Source organism: Trichosurus vulpecula, chromosome 8 (genome assembly GCF_011100635.1).
Source record: "Trichosurus vulpecula isolate mTriVul1 chromosome 8, mTriVul1.pri, whole genome shotgun sequence".
Classification (NCBI taxonomy): domain Eukaryota; kingdom Metazoa; phylum Chordata; class Mammalia; order Diprotodontia; family Phalangeridae; genus Trichosurus; species Trichosurus vulpecula.
This window is the reverse complement of record NC_050580.1, coordinates 219,165,602-219,186,181: the sequence shown is the minus strand read 5'-3', so window position 1 is coordinate 219,186,181 and position 20,580 is coordinate 219,165,602. Positions and strand designations below refer to the sequence as shown.

General features: G+C 37.4%; 1 protein-coding gene across 1 annotated transcript in view; it reads left to right on the top strand.

Moving 5' to 3' along the window:
• KCNH5 (potassium voltage-gated channel subfamily H member 5) overlaps positions 1-20,580 on the top strand; it is a 545,730-nt gene that overhangs the window by 37,508 nt on the left and 487,642 nt on the right. Inside the window, exon 2 of the mRNA XM_036735143.1 lies at positions 311-434. Within this exon, the coding sequence (XP_036591038.1) occupies positions 311-434 (124 nt within the window). The remainder of the gene's footprint in view (positions 1-310; positions 435-20,580) is intronic.

Genomic DNA, 20,580 nt, shown 5'->3' with positions numbered 1-20,580 from the left:
ATCTAAGTTGTATACAATATTGAATGACAAATAAACCCATACTATAAATGATTTTGGTCATTTTTTGAAATAACAACTTAAAATTATTTTATAGAACACAAGATTTTACATTGAGAAATGCAAGGTATCTCAGTGGTCATCTAAACCATTCCTCTCCTTTTATAGATGAGGAAACTGTGGGCCCAAAATGTTGTTATTTTCTCAAAATCATACAGATAATAAGTAGAAAGCAGGACTTGAACCTAAAGCCTCTGACTGCATTTTCAGCATATGAAGCCAAGTAATTTTCTCTTTCTTACTTCCTCTTCAGAATCAAGTTTTTTACTGGGAAATGCCCAGATTGTGGACTGGCCTATAGTTTATAGTAATGACGGTTTTTGTAAACTCTCTGGATATCATCGAGCTGACGTTATGCAGAAAAGTAGCACCTGCAGGTAGGTAATTCTTTTGAAACTCTTTTTCTTAATTAATGAATTAGTATGAAACTTGAACAAAGTATTTACACTGACTTAAGTTCACCTATTAGATTAGTACAAAAATTCTATTAAAATATTGTTCAAGAGGCTAAGCAACCCCCTTTTTTTAAATGAACATTTCTGGAGAGCCATTTGGTCTACTAGTTCTGACTTTAGCTAAGAAAAGGAACAAACACCAGTCTGTAGGAACCAGTTCAGCTGCCCTTTGAAGCAATCAAAGGTGATGGTTCAAATGTATTTTACAACTTATCTTTCACTATTCAAACATACACACACACACATAAAACATACACACATATGTATATATACACATGCATGTTGTTGTTCAGTCATTCGGTTGTATCCAACTTTTCGTGACCCTGTACGGGTTGCTATTGTTGTTTTGTTATTTTTGGCAAAGATGCTGGAGTGGTTTGCCATTTCCTTCTCCAGTGGATTGAGGCAAACACAAGTTAAATGACTTGCCCAGGTTCACACAGCTAGTGAGTTTCTGAGGCTGGATTTGAACTCAAGTCTTATTGACTCCAAGTCTAGTACTCTATTCACTAGGCCACCTAGCTGCCTCTATATATGCCACATATACATATACACATATAAACACACACAAGTACATAACACATACATGCACATATATATTTCACACATGTTTACATTTGTATATACATACATACATGCATGCATGCATACATGCACATGTGTCTATTGAATGGTTGAAGGGCAATGCTACAGAGATGATAGAGGACTCCTCTGTAAATCTGGTTAATCTCAGAGAGGCTGAGGCACCTAAAGGTTACTGTGGGCCAAGACAAAAGGTATGGATTGCTCTTTGTTATAATCTTCACCCATGGGTAAAACAGAAGGTATATGAGTTCTAGAGCAACCATATGTGCATTTAATCAAGTCTCCCGCTTCCCCATCCTCTCCACCATTCTCAGATCCTTGGCTTGCAAAGTTTTTCTCCTGTGTCAAAGGCCTTTTGATTAATTTTAGGTTATTATTTTCTTTCTGCTTACAACTTCTCCTGCTTTTGAACTTGAACTGACTAACATATCACAGAGTGATACCAAACTGTTTGTGATTCCCTGGGTGGGAGTGGGGCTTTACTAACTTCACCCTCTCCCTGTGATATATGTCTCCTACTTTCTAACAAGATTTAGCCATTTCACCAAATTTCTATTAGTATTGCATGATTAATGTTAATTAATTATGCAAAAAGAATTAGTGATCTCCAGCTTTCTTCATATAAAAGGGTAGTAAATGATAACAATGAAAGAGCAGAGAATGGGAGGGGTACTGCTCATGCAGAGAGCAGTTGGTACTGTGCCATCCTTAGACTCCTGCTTTAGGCTCTGGCTCCTTGAGAGGAGTCAAAGCAAAATTCCAGAGCAATGAGGCTGTTAATGGCAGCTGGTACCATATCTCCACTGCTGGGGCAGAGAGTTGAGGGAGAAACCTCATTGGTCATCACTTTCCTTTTTCAGAAGTCTTCATTTTTGGTATAGCTTTGTTCTGATTGGCACAGCAAACACTATACATGACCACCAGCAGCAACATCAGTAGTGCTTTATCAATCTGTTAGGAGCAGAGAGTCAAGGAGAAAAATGCCAGGATCCAGTGGCATATTCCCATATAGTCACAATTCTATTCAGTTTAATTCAGTTAACATTTATTAAGTGCCTTACTATGTGCCAGGTGCTGTTCTAAGTGCTAGGGACACAGAGAGGCAAAAAATAGTTCCTGCCCTCAAGGAGCTCACAGTCTAATGGGGAGAAAACATGCAAACAAATACACACACACACACACATATACATATATAAATCAAGTGGTATACAGGAGAAATAGGAAACAATTAGCAGAGGGAAGGCACTGGAATTAAAAGGGGTTGGAAAAGGCTTTCTGTAGGAGGTGAGATTTTACCTGAGACTTGAATCCAAGGAGGTCAGTCAGTAGTCAAAGTGGAGGAGGGAAAGCATTCTAGGCATGGGGGAAAGTCAGAGGAAATGCCTGGAGCTGAGAGATGGAGTGTCTTGTTTGTGGAACAGCCAAGAGGTCAGTGTCACTGGATTAAAGAGTATGTAGAGAGAGGATTAAGTTGTAAGAAGATTGGAAAGGTAGGAGGCGGCTAGGTTATAAAGGGCTTTGAATGTTATATCAGTAAGGCAAGATTCATGACCTGGAGGATGACCATTAACATGCCTGTATGGTTTAGAATCGCAAAGTATGAAAAATCTCTCTAGGTAGAAGGCAGAGGAAGTATAGCATTTATTTAGGCACTAAAGAATCAAATCTCAGAACCAGTCATTCCAATTCGATATGGCAGTAATTGTATTCCAGAACCAGTAAGCCCACATCAATGTAGCAACAAGGAGATTAAAACACAGTATTATAGCAAAGAGCCAAGTCATCCTGTAACCTTCCCCCCATGCTAGGGCCTTCCCATAAACAATCACTCACAAATCCTAATTGTTTGCTTGACTGTGTCCTATCCCTCCTCAGTCCTCTGGTCTGAAGCTCTCTGGTCTCTGCTCTCCTCTCAGCACTCTCTTCTGCAGCTCTGTGGACTCAGAGTTCTTACTCCTTCTCCTTGGGCTGAATTCTGAAGTCTGGCTTCTCCTCTGACTTCTGAATTCTGAATCTGGGTTGTCAATAGCTACTTTCTGGGTGTATATGCTCTTTTTAGGGCCCAAGGGCTTCACGCCCAATCGTCCAACGAGTGTGGGAAAGAGCTGTAATCACTGATCAGTATCACAAAGGTATGGGCCTGTCTTTCTTAACTGGCCCCACCTGAGGCCTATTGAATGAGTGGGAAAGATCTTCAATCACATTATCACCACAAATGTCAAACAGAACACATTGTATTTGTATTTGGAGGCAATAAGAAGCCATAGGAGTTTATTGAGTAGGGAGGTGACATGATCAGACCTGCACTTTAGGAACATCACTTCAGTAGCTAAATAGAGAATGGATTGGAGTGGGGAGAGACTTGAGACAGGCAGATCCACCACCAGGCTTTTGCAGTAATCTAGGCATGAGATGATCAAAGCCTAAGTGGTTATAGTGTCAGAGAAGAAAAGGAGGCATATAGAAGAGAGATATTCAAGAGGTGTTGTGAAGGTGAAATAGGCAGGCCTTGGCAATAGCTTGGATATGGAGGGCAAGAGATAGTGACAAATCCAGGCTTAGCCCTAGGTTTTGAGCCTGAGGGACTGGTAGGATGGTATTACCCTCCACAGTAATAGGGAAGGCAGGAGAGGAAGGCAGTAATAGGTGGTCAGGTGGAAAGATAATGAATTCTGTTTTGAACATACTAGTTTCAGATGTCTATTGGACATCCAGTTTGAAATGTCAGACATTTCAAAGATTATGATTGGAGGTCAGTGGAGAGACTGGGACAGGATGGGTAGATTTGAGAATCATGAGTATATAATTAAACCGTTGGGAACTGATGAGATCACTATGGTGAAGTAGAGGGAAAAGAGCCAATAATCCAGGACAGAACCCTGAGGAACACCTATGGTTAGAGGGTGTGATTGTGGAGGAGGATCCAACAAAGTAGACAGAGAAGGAATGTCAGATAGGTAGGAGGAAAACCAAGAGAGAGTGGTGTCCCTGAAAATCTAGAAGAGAAGAAAATATCAACGAGGAGAGAGTGATCAATAGTGTTAAAAGCTAAGAAGAGGTTAAAGAGAATGAGAGTTGAGGAGAGGCCATTGGATTTGGCAGCTAAGGATCATTAGTAACTTTGGAGAGAGCAGTTTCAGTTGAATAATGTCAGAGGCCAGATTATAAGAGGTTAAGAAGAAAGTGAGAGGATTTAGCTATTGTAGATGGCCTTTTCTTTTCTTTTCTTTTCTTTTGTTTGGATTTTTGGCAGGGCAATTGGGGTTAAGTGACTTGCCCAAGGTCACACAGCTAGTATGCGTCAAGTGTCTGAGGTCGGATTTGAACTCAGATCTTCCTGACTCCACCTAGCTGCCCCTAATGTAGATGGCCTTTTCAAGGAGTTTTAGGGTACAAAAGGTCAGAAGAGAAAAAGGATGATAGTTAGCAGTATACAAAACATCACTTGACACGGTGCTTCCATAACTAAAAGTATAAATTCCATGAAGGATACAATGCAAACATGTCTCAAGAGTACATGCACATCTGGAGTATACCTCTTAGCTGAGAGAAAAGCCAAAAGACATCTACCACCTAGACATAACTTCATCTCAGAAGAGTTGTGACAGACTCAAACAATGACATGGTGCATTGCCAAATCCTTCGGGAAAGAGAAGGAGTCTTTTTGAGAAACATTGATGTTCAAGGGAAACATCAATTATTAGACCAGTGGAAAACTAACCCTTCATAAATATTTTTATGAGTATAACACTGAAAAGATTACTAAAAAGAAAAAAAAACAGTTGGGGAAGAGAAAGCAAACTTAAAAATCTTATTTTGAGGGAGACAGATTTTTTTCATATACAAAATTCATTAGATACAGATAGGCCTGCTTTGTTTGATCTTAGTTTGTCTAGGAAGACCTTAATCCAACACAGTATTGGAATGCTAAGATTTCCAAGAAAGAAGTCTTAGGTGACTTCTAGTCCAACCACTTTCCTTCATTTCCCTTGCCTTGTGGAAAATCTTAAACTAGATCTCATTATACTTTTTCCTGGGGGGAGGGGATATAGAGAAGTTTCTGTGGTCGAAGCACGAAAGAGTATTTAGCTTCTTTTGGGTTTTCTTATTCTTGCAGGAGCGAGAATGCAAATGATTACCTTTCCCCTAAGACTTCTCTGTATCTTCAGATAGCATCAGATATGATATTCTCAAAGCTAGCAGGCATGCATTATTAACATAAACAATTATTATGGGCTTGCACAAAAATGCCTTGTGTGATTTATTAATCCAGAAATAGCAACCAGTTTGATACCCTCACAGAGGGAGGAAAATTAGCATCTGAAACAATAACAAACTGTATCAAAGCTCTGTCAGGTTCTCTTCCAGGCGGAATCCCTGCGATGTACTCCCACTCTAACCTTTTGTTTTTATGAAACCATTCTCGTTGGTTTTTGACTTGGCTTGCTTACAGTGAAGCTACTTTAGCTTGGCTCCAGATAAAAGCCATTAAAATCTTCAGTTAACCCTCATAAAAAATGTAGGCATATTTCTCTACAGAGGTATCCGTGGAACAAGAAAAAGAGCCTGAGGAGTATGGTTCAAAGGCCTTGGGTTTGAACCCTTGCTTCCTTACTTTTTAACCAGGTGACCCTAGGTAAGCTATTTCCTCTCTCTGAGCCTTGGTTTCCTTATCCTTAAAACAGAGGTGACTAACCTCACAGAATTATTATTAGGGATAAGATGAGATAGTGGATATATAGCTAGAAGAATTAAGTTCCACAAGAATAGGGACTGTTTCACTTTTGTTTTACTATTTCTGATGCCTTGTACAATGTCTGACACATGATAAAGTCCTAATAAATGCTTACAGATTAATATTCAGAGATATTCAATGAATATTCTCTCTTGCTGTCACATAGGATGTATTAAAGTCTAAAACTGCATTAAGACTTTTGAGACATCCTGTGTACAGCTGAATAGAAGTGGTAAGAGCAAAGATTTATCAGGGCTCTCTAAGGTTCCTTCTAGTTCTAAGATAGGATCAAAAATTCAGCATTGGACCTTTGACTTCATCTAGTCAACTTCCCCCTTCCCATTTTATAGATATGGAACCTGAGGTTCAGAGACATCAAATGAATTACTGGAGGTCACATAGTTTGTAAGTTCCAGGACCAGGGTTTGAAGCTAGGTCATCTGATTCCAAGTCAACTTGTCTTTCCACTCTGCTATGATTTCACCTTTCATATTCAGGCTCTTACTGATATAACTGCCCCCACCCCAGCCTTGCCACAGGTGTTACCCTGGAAACTCAAGAATTGGCAAGTGATTATGTATAGACTTCCTAGAAGTCTATAGAAGGAGAAGACTGCCCAGGTGTCCTAGAGGTTGAACTTGAGAGAGCAGAGGTAGTCAGGGGGCACTGGAGAAGAGAGAACATGATTAGCTTTGGGATTGTGACTTTAGCTAGTCCCCAGAACAGAGGGAATTCCAGATTCTCTATTTAAGGAGCCTACTGGGCAGATACTTCACTGGGCTGTGAGTTTTCTTGGCAGCCAGAGTGGATGTGGTGAGGCTGGTCACACTTATTAAGTGCTTATGGTACCATTTAGCATATGTAGATAAACATGGTCTTTTTTAATTAATTAAAATAAAATTTCTGCTACATTGTCCAACATTATTTATTGTTAGTGTAGCCTTCAAGAAACTAGTAACTTAAAAGAGAAAAAAAATCACACATTTTTCTAGGTTCTCCCCACATCCAGCAACTTCATCTTGCCTCTGGGCCATCTTTAGCATTTTGGGCGTGGGAGCTGCCATAATTAGATCAATTTTGTATCATCTTTAATTGATCCTATTTATGGTTAATTGCTTTTGTCTTGTAACTGTGGAAGTCATGGTTCTTTGTCTCTGAACTTAGTTCAGTAATTCAGCTGGCCTGTAATGAGTTAATTTTAGAAATCCAGTTCTTCTGCTAATCATATTCTTGCCTCAAGAAAATACGCTGATCTTGAGAGATGTGGGTAGACACCAGGGAGACTGGTCTAGTATCTTTACACCATTAAGCTATCCTTCAAGGATGTCTGGTTCATCATCCAAAGAAGTCTGGTCTATTATCTCTGATCTTGCAGGTAGACTCAAACAATGACTATTTCTTGGTCACAAGAAGGAAGGAGGAGGTTGTTGTTAGCTCCTTATTCTCAATTTCTGACTAATCATATTGTACCCCACATCTCAGCCCTGTAACCAATCATATTCATTTCATTATTCATGATGTTGAGCTCTTTTGACCAATCATAACCTGCTTCCCACCTACTGAACTCTGTACTCCCAAAACTATATCAAGATTGGTGAGCCCTACCTCAGGGTCTTTGGTCATTGACCCAATTTTTTGGTTACTTCTAGACTAACTAACAAATTGATTAAGCTCAGACCACTGTATCTCAGTAGACCTTTAATTTTCAGGCATGACAGAACCTAAAAGAGAGTGTCAGTGGTAAAGAAGCTAGGATGGCAGGAAGCTAATAAGAAGGAATAATGGAAGAAGAAATGAGAGGGTAGGAGGGGAAAAGTAAAATAAAGAATGTATAGGACATCAATTAATAGATACTCATAAAGATAGCAAAATGGCACAGTTAGTAGAGTGCTGTGCCTGAAGTCAGGAAGACCTAAGTCAGAGGTGTTAAATTTGTCACTGATCCAGAAGCAGGCCACAAAACTCCACAACGGGGTTGAACCAGATTAAAATATAGTTGGGGAATGTTTAACAAATATAAATAAAAATACAGCATAATGTTAATTTGTGTTTTTCTAAGTTGATATGGGACCTGTAGAAATGCCTTTCTATTTGAGTTCAGCATCACTGACCTAAATTCAAATCTAGCCTCAGACACTTACTAGTTATAGGAACCTGGGCAAGTCACTTAACCTTTGTTTGCATCAGTTTCCTCCCATGTAAAATGAGGATAATAATAGCACCTACCCCCCGGGTTGTTGCAAGTATCAAATGAGATATTTGTAAAGCACTTAACATAGTACGTGGCACATGGTAGGTGCTTAACAAATGCTTATTCATATATACATATATATATACATAGATCATGCATATATGTATCTTTGCATCTATGTGTATATGTATATATGAATGTGTATGTATATGTGTGTGTATATACATTTTTGTGTGCATGCGTATATATATACATATATATATGTGTGTATATGTATATATATGTATATATACATATCCTTGTGGAGGCTAACTCTATGAGCTGTTGTCCTGAGCTCATTGAGATTCTTCTCACCTTCTTTTTTCATAGCATCAATCTGTGGTGCCATCCTTATGACTTTTGAAAGCACTGAACACTCATATATCAATTTTGGGATCTGTCGTGGTACTCTATCTAATAAGAAAATTGGCATGTAAAAAAAGAAATAGAGAGACTTGGGGAAAGGTTTGTCTTGATTTTCATATGTAAACAAGCTATCTTTTAAGCTAAAGCATTTCGGAAGTTTCTTTTCAATAAGGGGAACTCAGTAAAAGAGCTGATGTCAATGTTGAGAGCACTGGAATTCAATCTGGAGGTCTGGCTCATTTCTGAGACCTGATTAGCAGTCTGACCAACCCTAGCTCAAACCACTTAAATCCTATCAACTCTTGTTTACCATTTGTAAAGTTTAGATACTAGAACTTAAGGTGTTAGGAAACAAGAAGGGACTTGAAGATTTATTTGATCCAAGCCTCCCTTTTCACTGATGAGAAGACTGGCTCAGAAAAGGTAAATAACTATTGTAAGTAACATTACAAGCTAGGAGCAGAACCATCCTATTTCCTGTAGATATGCAGGGAAAAATTTAGATCAATATATAAAGATCTTTTGAGCCTAAGAAAGAATATAACAATTTAAAAAGATTGTAATAAAGAGTAACTCAGTTTAGTAATTTAGTAATTCATTATCTTGAATAAGGATTTTCTGAGGGGAAAAGATGCCGTCTGATGCTGAAGGGAGTCCAGTAATTAATTTAAACGATCTCTCTGATTTTAATCATGATGACATTTTTGACTAACATTAAAGCTTGAGACTTTCAAAATCAATGAATTTTTCAGTTTGGACTTAAGAAGACAGATTACTACATTATATGTGTCAAAAATAGAATTACTTGATATAAAACTTGCATTAGATGGATTAAAGAAAAGAAGATTAGCATGGATACTGGATAAAAGATTACATGCTCCATTTTGTTTTTATTCATATGTGAATTATTTTATTGAAAAGTAAAATAGTGCATTTAATTTGGCTTCTTATAATATTAAGGCATTGTGATATGAAGATTTTTAGAAGTTTTGTTTATTGTGCAGTAGAAAGTCTAGGAATCAAAACTAATTGATCTAATTTTTTAATGATTGTATTTTCTAGCATTTTAATTATTTGGCAGGTGGCATTGGAGAAAAAATAATTATTGTATATTTCAAGGATGATCAAAGACACAAATGCTGGGAGTGTAGGCTTGGATATAATAGTATGAATGGCATATGGTTTTAGGGCCATTGGACCAACTATATATCTAAGATCTGAATCATAAAATGATAGGCTTTCAAATATGGAGATCTTTTAATCCCATGAAATCTTTAGTGATGATTTAATCTAACCTCTTTATTTCACAGGGGAGGAAACTGAGGCCCGCAGAAGTTGAATTATTTACTCTAGATTGTTAGTAAAAGTAATTTTGAACGAGTTTCAAAAACATGCAGGATAAAATGGTTTCTTTATGTTTCTGGGAGATTCCCTGCAGAGATTCCAAACCAAAAGGAAATTTCCTATTGGTGGCAAAGTTCTCCTGGTGTCCTTTTCCCACATAATATTATACAAATTTTCTTTTTTTGCCTGTAACATTTCCAAACTACTCTTTTACATAGAAATCCTCCATTTCAACACAAATGCTTTCTTCATGTTATAAGGTAAAAAGTCTCATTCTTCAAAAAAAAAAATTTAAGTGTTGGTGACTCAGAGGTCAATGAAGAGATACATGGTAGGCTGTACCTTATTTCCAATGATGACATCCTCACAAGAAATGACATAGGGGGTATCATTCAGGAAATTTAGGATCAGAAAAGAAAATGGACTGGTCACATAGGAAGAGTAAGGAGTGAGTAGTCAGAGTACTGCATTGTTATTCATGACATTTAAAAGGTCTAGAGCAGAGGTTCTTAATCTGGGGTTCATGAACTCATGGTCTTTAATGAATATTTTGATTAATATATTTTCACAATAATTTTCTTTTGTAATCCAGTATGTTTTATTTTAAGCATTTAAAAACATGATTCTGAGGAAGGGACCATTGGCTCCACCAGACTGCTAAAGGGGTCCATGACACAAAAAAGGTTAAGAATTGCTGACCTAGAGGAAGATCTCCAGTCTAGCTCCAGAAACCAGAATAGCTTTTTAGTGGAGCATCTGTGGGAATTGTAAAGTATGAGAAGGCATGGATAATTGGAAAAAATTCACACACTTATGATATCACAGATCTTTTTAATATTAAAGTATTCATTGAAAACTGTAGCCTCTGCAAAGATTGGTCTACATACATGCTAGAAAAGCAAAGTTGATAAAAAATACATATGCTAGTGATAAAATATGTAGTTGGATGGTATTTTATTGGGTTTGTTCACCAATGTATACATTTAATTTTTAAAATTAAAACATTATTCCAATGTATACATTTTAGAGAGGACCTAAAGATGAGCTGAGTGATGTATTTAGAAAATTATGTCCCAAAATCATTTGGAAAATGATCCCAAAGTGTTATATCACAACTGCTTATCTTAACACTAATATTATCTAAATGATGCTATGTAAAGGGATACTATGACTTGGGAAGATTTGAAATTGTAGGTAAGCCAAAGGACAATGAGTCCTTTATGGGGATATGGATGAGAAATACACAGATTGAGAATGGGATAATAAGTTGAATTTATGAAGACAGCAGTGTTTGATCTTGTAGTTTATAGCCATCAACTTGGTAGCACTCATAAAAGCATCATGTTGTGATACCTGAGCAGCCAGCTATTGCTAAAAAAAAACCCTGCCCCCAGCCTCTAACTAAAAACCCCAGTTTGCATAAGAAAAACAAACTTAGTTCCTGCCATTTGGCATTCAGTGGGTGTCCTTGGGCCCCATGACTGTTCTGGGGAGTATGGATTGGTTGGCCAGGGGAGGGGCCTGATGCTAGCAATCTCTGTTTCTTTCCTGTGTGGGCTGAGAGACATCTCTATCTTGTGTCAACAAACCCAGCTGGAGTGTCCCTTGGTCTGCCTATGGCCTTGAAGGATGAAGACCTCAGCACCAGACATTCTCTTGAATTAGGTGACTTTTCCTTATTCTTATCTTATGTTGTGGGATGTAAATGGCAAATTGGACAGAGAGATCCTGGGTTTTAATTCAGTCGACACTTTGTCAGCTGTCTGATATGCGGTATTTACAATCTATTTAGGAGGTTCCTCTTCATGTATCATGATCATGGAAGTGGGATAATAAAGGCTTGCCAAGCCTGCTAAAAATAACATATGTCAGTTTCAAGAGATAATTAACCACTGCACCTTAATCTACTGTATAAATTTGACTTCTCCACCCCAAACTCCTGGTCATTGTGATTTGGGTTGAACCCCGAATGGCCGCTGTCTAATAAATTCTCCATTTAAAACTTACACTCTGTGGCATGTCTTACTCGCTCTTGGTGTAACAATTTGATCTGTAAATATGTAGATTTTACACACAAATAATGTTTTATTTTTATTTTTTTGGAGGGGGGGAAGGCAGAACCAAGATTTCAACCCAATTTGCTTTGCCTATAAGTTCTGCAGGATATTTTTTCCCGGTGGCAATTTCCCCCTTGTCTTTTCATTGATATACTTTTAGATACCCTTAAGCTTTCCATGTATGATTTATTCTTTAAAATAATTCACTCAAATTTTTCATAATTAATACTTGGACTTTTTTCTCATTATATCATTTTCTAAAACTACTTAGTTGCCTAACCAAAATTTTGGTTTTTTCCTTTCCTACTAGAATGTTGAATCAAATTCAGTCAACAATAGAGAGCACCAGACTTGGAATTAGTGGTTGTGATAGGACAAAGCTGCCGCTCAAAATGTAGCATCCTTCCTACTCTACCCCTATACTCAGCCAACATGGGACAGACCCAGGACAAAGTTGTCTCTGGGACCTGACTGACTCTGGCTTTACTGATACAACTTCCTACTCATCTACACATCAGGGCATAAAATGTTCTAGTCTTGTAGAATCTGTGCCTCTCAGACCATGCAAGACACTATGCTCTAATAATCTATTGACCAGACATATTTTCAGATGGAGGGAAGTGGAAAGGGAGGGGGGTTGCTGCATCCAGAGAAGTTAAGTAATCTGTATCTTTGTTGCATATTCTTGCAATGTTAGGGCAAAAATAAACCTCCTTTGTTAAATGTTCTATGACTTATGAGTACATACCAATGTAGAATCTGATTTAAGAAAGACTAAGAGGTTCCTGGTGTTATAGGCAGTCTCCAATAGTGGTTACTACTTTGTAATTATGAAGAAACCATTTAACTTTTAGGAACCTCAATTTACTCATCTTTAAAATCATCATTTTAATTTACACTACCTGCTTGTATACTTGTTTAACAAGCATCTGCTTATTAAACTATTTAGATCTATATAAATATAAGTTATTATCCCTCCTATATATTACTTTGAATAAAGTAAAAAGTCTTTTCTTTCCTTTTCAATTAGATGGTCACCTTTCCTAAATAGCAATTATATTCTCCCAAAACTTTACCATTGCATCTTTCCCCAGTGACATGTATTTTAAAAATCAATCCATGGGCAATTTAAGTTTTCCCTTTTTGTTACCTGGATTAAATTTATAAATTCATCAATTGCTTTTCTTATAGTGGATGTATGATATGTATTAATTGAATTGAGTGGCATTGTATTAAGTGTTTTCATCTTAGTGTCATTATTCTGCTATATTAGTCTATTATAGATCTCAATGACCATCTTTGTATACTTTAATTATGGAATTTACACCCATAGGAATTCTATCCACAGACATTCCACAGTGACTTACTATTTGGTAAGGTTCCAGATTGATTACTATTGAAACTTCCTTTGGTATATTATCTATTGATCCCAATTCTTAGTCTGGCAGTATCCCCATCTTTTCACAAACTTTCTGAGGTGATAGTGATATCAAAGTTAGTTATGCTCCATTTGTCTTTGATATTACCTGTACTTATCATGCAGTTAGAAAACACATTTCTTATTTAGAAACAAGAAAAGTAACTATGACTTCATTGATATAAGGAAATTCTGGATGAGAAAACTCCTTCTAATACTTTGTGACTTAGAGAGCTGCTCAGGATATAGAGAAGTCAAATGACTTTCCGAGGATCCATATAGTAGTCAATATGTGGCAGAGAAGGGACTTGAACCCATGCTCTTCCTGACTCTCGCTCTCTCTCTCTCTCTCTCTCTCTCTCTCCATCTCTCTCTGTCTCTCTGATTATATATATATGTATATATATATATATATATATATATATATATATATACGTATATATATATATATATATATATGTGTGTGTGTATATACATATATGTATATCTCACAAGTGTTTGTCCTTTGTCATTTGCCTTTAGTTAGTCTCTGTCTTGGTTCCTTTTTGGTAACAATGACAATCCTCATTTAATATCTGAAATGACTAGTTTTTGAAATAGCCATTTGGGCCTGAAAACAGAAAGAACTTCTCAAACTTTTTGGTGTTGGGACATTGTTATACTCTTAAAAATTATTGAGGATCCCTTTCTACTCTAAAAAATATTGAAGAATTATTTGCACTATTAAAAATTGAGGATCCTTTTATACTTAAAATTATTGAAGATGTCTTCCCTTAGAAGTTATTCAGTACTTCTTCACACTCTTGAAAAATTTTGAGGATCCCAAAGAGCTTTTGTTCATATAGGTTAGAAAAATAAATATTGACTATTTTAGAAATTTGCCATTTCCTTGTCCAAGAGATCACCTTATGTCAGAACTCTCCACTATGACCTGTCCATCTTAGATAACCTAGATAGACCTAGAGCCAGACATCCTGGAGAATGAAGTTGAGTTGGCATTAGGAAGCATTGCTATCAGTAAGGCTAGAGGAGGTGATAAAATTCCAGTTGAACTATTTAAAATTTAAATGCTGATGTTTTGAAAGTGCTGTGCTCAATATGCCAAGAAATTTGGAAAATTTAACAGTGGCCACTGGGATAGAAATGATCAGATTATCCCAATCCCAAAGAAAGGGCAATGCCAAGCAATGTTCCAATTACTGAACAATTTCACTCATTTCACATGCCAGGAAGGGTATGCTTATGATTCTGCAAGGTAAGCTTTAGCAATATATGACCTGGGAATTACCAGAAGAGCGGGATGGTTTTCAAGAAGTCAGAGGAACTAGAGATCAAATGGCCAATATTCGTTGGATTATGGAGAAATCAAGAGAGTTCCAGAAAAAAAAAACCAAACAAACAAACATCTACTCCTGCTTCATTGACTACACTAAAACCTTTGACTATATGGATCACAACAAAATGTGGCAAGTCTTCAAAGAGATAGGAGTATCAGGTCATCTTACTCGTCTCCTGAGGAATCTGTATGTGGTCCAAGAAGCAGCAGTTAGAACTGAACATGAAACAACTTATTGGTTTAAGATTGGAAAAGAAGTATGACAAGGCTGTATATTGTCACCTTATTTATTTAACTTATATGCAGAGTACATCATATGAGATGCCTGGCTGGATGAATTAAAAGCTCTAATTAAGGCTACTGGGAGAAATATCAGCAATCTCAGATATGGAGATAATACTACTCTGAGAGCAGAAAGTGAAAAAGAATTAAGAAGTCTCTTGATGAGGGTGAAAGAGAAGAGAGTATAAAAGCTGACTTGAAACTTAACATAAAAAAATAGAGATCTTGGCAACTGGTCCTATCACTTCCTGGCAAATAGAGGGAGGAGAAATGGGAACAGTGTTAGATTTTCTATTTGGCTCAAAAATCGCTGTAGATAGCAATTGCAGCCATGAAGTTAAAAGATGCTTGCTCCTTGGAAGGAGAGTTATGGCAAATCTGGACAGCATACTAAAATCAGAGATATCACCTTGCCAACAAAGGTTTGTACCGTCAAAGCTATATTTTTTTCTACTAGCAATGTATGGCTGTGAGAGTTGAGCTATGAGGAAAGCTGAGTGCCACAGAATCAACGCTTTCAAATTGTGATGCTGGAGAAGACTTTTGGGAGTCTCTTGGACAGAAGGAGATCAAAAAAGTCAATATAAAATCATCATTCTTTTAACAAGAAATTAGTTCAGGCTATTCATTGGAAAGTCAAATACTAAAGTTGAAGTTCAAATACTTTGGCCACATAATTAGAAGATGGGACTTATTGGAAAAGACTCTGATATTGGAAAAGATTGAAGGCAAAGAGGAGAAGAGGACAGCAGAGAACAAGATGAATAAATAGCATGGAAGCAATGGACATGAACTTGGACAGACTTTGAGAGATAGTGGAAGATAGACAGGCCTGGCTTGCTATGGTCCATGGGGTCATGAGTCAGATACAACTTAATGAATGAGCAACAACAATGTATTAGAAGTTAAAGCCAATAAATTTTAAAAACATTTATTTATATAAAATAATAAAAACCCATTACTTGTCAACATAAATAGCATATTTTTTCCTGAAAAGCAAAAAAATTTCCAGACCAAATAATGGATAAGAAGAGAGGTATTGTTATAATATTTTTGGAGATCTCTTAATAGATTTCTAAATAATCTGGCTTAATAGAAGGCAGCTGCTTTCTCCTATCTGCTTCTGTTTTCAATCTGTTGTGATACCTTGTTTTGGTTGAAGTATATAAAGAAAATCTGGCTTCACACAGTTATATAAATGGGAAAGGGAAGAATATTTTGATAATCAAAATACTTTAGTAGCATTGTTTAAAACAATTTTGGCGTCTTCCTTACAGACCCTCTGAAAGGGTCTTCAGGAGCACCTCAGGGGTCCAAGGACCACAGTTTGAGAACCAATACTGTAGAGATACAGCAAAGAGAAACAATTTGTAGTTACAGGCTTAGAATATTCTTATCAGTGTTTGTAGGGTAGTATCCATGTGAGTATGATCCATTCTTACTTTTCATGATTAATAGAGCTCAGCTATTTGATTTATTGTTATACACAGACTAGCTTGGTTAATAAAATAGTTTTATCTGCTTTCTGGTAAAAATAATAGTGATTGTTAGCATCCAGATAGCACTTTATGGCTTACAAACTGCTTTATTGTTTCATTTTATACTTACAACAATCCTGGGAAGTAGGTGCTATAATTACCTCCATTTTACAGATGAGAAAACAAAGACTTAGATGTCAAGTGATTTGCCCAGGGCTATACAACTATTAAGGGTCAGGAAGCAAGTTTTGAATTCAGATCTTCCTGATCAGATCTAAAGCTCTATCTATTGTTCCACCTAGTTGATGTATATGTCAGATTAAAGTGGAATGTGGGTCCTTACCTGAGGAGGAAAAATCTGAAGTTCTGAATCTTTTTTCCGTTTCACTTTCAAATTAAATCAGGTCTTCCTTCAGAATATTCAGAAAGAAACATCAAGTGAATGAGGCATAGTTTAAGCAATGTACACTTTCCTGTTCGCCCTGTGATTCACCTGCGGGGGATTCACATATACACAAGACACATTTTCTGCACTCCGGAAGGTTACAATCTGTCTGGGGAGAACAAATGTACAGAAATTGCTATAATAATAAGCTCTATATAACAAGTTCCTTACAACTGATGTAGACAACTCTTGCTATATAATACAGAGGAGAGAAATCAGGCACAATAGAGGAAACAATAATGTCAAATGAAGGGTTCGATTGCCAAATGTGGTGTACTAAGATTCTCATGCGCAATTTTAAATGCTCTGCTCTTTGCTGTTTCCTTAAAAAAAAGCATTTCCTAGAAAAGGGCAGGTTAATAATGAATGAAACATTAAGGCTTAGCCATTAGATGTTAACAGATGAGGTGAGAAAAAATGAGCTGAATTTTTTAAGGGAAAAAAAATCTTTAAAAAGTACTCAGTTCTACCTAGATTTATCTAAAGGACCCAGGTGAATTTTCCACAACTGGTGATCTTGAGAAGGTATAAATTAAGAAATATGTTTCTATGATTTTAGAGTTTACTTGAAAAAGCATTTGCTCAAGATGGCAGCTGGAAAGCAGGGACTAGCGTGAGCTCCCTGCCGAGTCCCTCCAAAAACCTATAAAATATGGCTCTGAACCAATTCTAGAACTGCAGAACCCACAAAATAGCAGAGGGAAGCAGGGCTTCAGCCCAGGACAGCCTGGATGGTCGTAGGGTAAGGTCTATTGCATGGACCTGGGAGCGGGGTGAAGCAGAGCCCAGTGTGGACAGCGCGGACCAACCAGACCAGCAGCTGGGTGGAGTGTGCCCTAGCGCCCTGAATCAGTGAGCTGCAGCAGTTACCAGATTTCTCAACCCACACACACCAAAGACAACAGAGAAGGTTAGTGGGAAAAGCTGCAGGAGTGGAAGGAGTTCCTGGTTCAGCTACCGCTCTGGGGGCAGCAGAGGTGGGGCAGCTACAGAACTACAGCTGCAGTTGCTTCTGGCCCCAGGCCCACCTGGTGGGAGGAATTAAGTGGCGGATCACAGCAGGGGTGCACAGCCTGCCGAAGATCTAAGTCCAGTCTGGGTTGGGGGTTCTTGGGGAAGGAGGAGTGCTGGTGTGGCAGAGCTGGCGCATCCCCCCAAGCTTGGAACATAGTTCTTTTAACTCTACAAGCAGGCATACCCTGCTGAAAACTCAAGGGTCAAGTCAGTTGGCTGGCAACATGGCCAGGCAGCGAAAACACACCCGGATTCAGTCTCAGACTCTGGAATCTTTGTTTGGTGACAAAGAAGACCAAAACATACAGCCAGAAGAAGTCAACAAAGTCAAAGAGCCTACAACAAAAGCCTCCAAGAAAAACATGAACTGGTCCCAGGTCATGGAAGAGCTCAAAAAGGATTTGGAAAAGCAAATTAGAGAAGTAGAGGAAAAATTGGGAAGAGAAATGAGAAGGATGCGAGAAAACCATGAAAAACAAGTCAATGACTTGCTAAAGGAGATCCAAAAAAATACTGAAAAATACACTGAAGAAAACAACACCTTAAAAAATAGACTAACTCAAATGGCAAAAGAGCTCCAAAAAGCCAATGAGCAGAAGAATGCCTTGAAAGGCAGAATTAGCCAAATGGAAAAGGAGGTCCAAAAGACCACTGAAGAAAATACTACCTTAAAAATGAGATTGGAGCAAGTGGAAGCTAGTGACTTTATGAGGAATCATGATATTATAAAACAGAACCAAAGGAATGAAAAAATGGAAGGCAATGTAAAATATCTCACTGGAAAAACCACAGACCTGGAAAATAGATCCAGGAGAGATAATTTAAAAATTATTAGAGTACCTGAAAGCCATGATCAAAAAAAGAGCCTAGATATCATCTTTCAAGAAATTATCAAGGAGAACTGTCCTGATATTCTAGAACTACAGGGCAAAATAGAAATTGAAAGAATCCATCGATCGCCTCCTCAAATAGATCCCAAAAAGAAATCTCCTAGGAATATTGTCACCAAACTCCAGAGCTCCCAGATCAAGGAGAAAATACTGCATGCAGCCAGAAAGAAACAATTTGAGTATTGTGGAAACCCAATCAGAATAACCCCAGATCTAGCAGCTTCTACATTAAGAGACTGAAGGGCTTGGAACATGATATTCCGGAGGTCAATGGAGCTAGGATTAAAAGCAAGAATCACCTACCCAGCAAAACTGAGTATCATGCTCCAAGGCAAAATATGGATTTTCAATAAAATAGAGGACTTTCAAGTTTTCTCAGTGAAAAGACCAGAGCTGAATAGAAAATTTGTCTTTCAAACACAAGAATCAAGATAAGCATGAAAAGGTAATCAAGAAAAAGAACAAGAAAAAGAAATTGCAAGGGACTTACTAAAGTTGAACTGTTTTGTTTACATTCCTACATGGAAAGATGATGTGTATGATTCATGAGACCTCAGTATTAGGGTAGCTGAAGGGAATATGCATGTATATATATATATATATATATATATATATATATATATATATGTATATGTGAGTGTGCATGTATGTATATATGTATGTGTGTGTGTATATATATATATATATATATGCAGAGAGAGAGAGAGAGAGAGAGAGAGAGCAGGCACACGGTGAGTTGAAGATGAAGGGAAGATATCTGAAAGAAATAAAATAAAATTAAGGGATGAGAGAGGAATATATTGAGAGAGGGAGATAGGGAGATGTAGAATGGGGTAAATTATCTTGCATAAAAGTGGCAAGAAAAAGCAGTTCTCTAGGAAGAGAAGAGAAGTCAGGTGAGGGGTAATGAGTGAATCTTGCTCTCATCAGATTTGACCTGAGGAGGGAATACCATATGTACTCCATTGGGTATCTTACCCCACAGGAAAAAAGGAGGAAGAAGATTAAAAAAGGGGGGGATGATAGAAGGGAGGGCAGATGGGGGTGGAGGTAATCAAAAACAATGCTTTCAAAAGGGGACAGGGTGAAGGGAGAAAATTCAATAAAGGGGGATAGGTTAGGAAGGGGCAAAATATTGTGACTCTTTCACAACATGAGTATTGTGGAAGGGTTACACATAATGATACGCATGTGGCGTATGTTGAATAGCTTGACTTCTTAGGGAGGGTGGGTGGGAAAGGAAGATGGGAGAGAATTTGGAACTCAAAGTTTTAAAAACAGATGTTCAAAAACAACAACAAAAATGTTTTTGCTTGCAACTAGAAAATAAGATACACAGGCAGTGGGGCATTGAAATTTATCTTGCCCTACGAGAAAGGAAGGGAAAAGGGGGGGAGTGGGGTGACAGAAGGGAGGGCTGACTGGGGAACAAGGCAACCATAATATATGCCATCTTGGAGTGGGGGGAAGGGCAGAAATGGGGAGAAAATTTGTAATTCAAACTCTTGTGAAAATCAATGCCGAAAACTAAATATATTAAAAAAAATGATAACAAAGAAAAAAAATAAATATTCAATTTGCCCTAAAAAAAAGTAAAAAGAAAAAACATTTGCTTGCATCCCTCTCCCCACCAGTTTAAACAATGTTTCTTGAATAATATGGGTGACATTGTTAGTGACAGTCATACATTGGGTCCAAATTTTTTTTTTCATTTCAATAGTAACTTTTTTTTTCATTACACAAATACTTACGTGATTTTTATTTTAATAGAACTTTCCCCAAAAGTAATTTATTAAACCATGGACATCTAGATTCAATGGATTCCTGCCCTACTCCCTTGTTTTTGTTTTTGTTTTATTTTTGTGTGATGTGAATATATATGCATATAC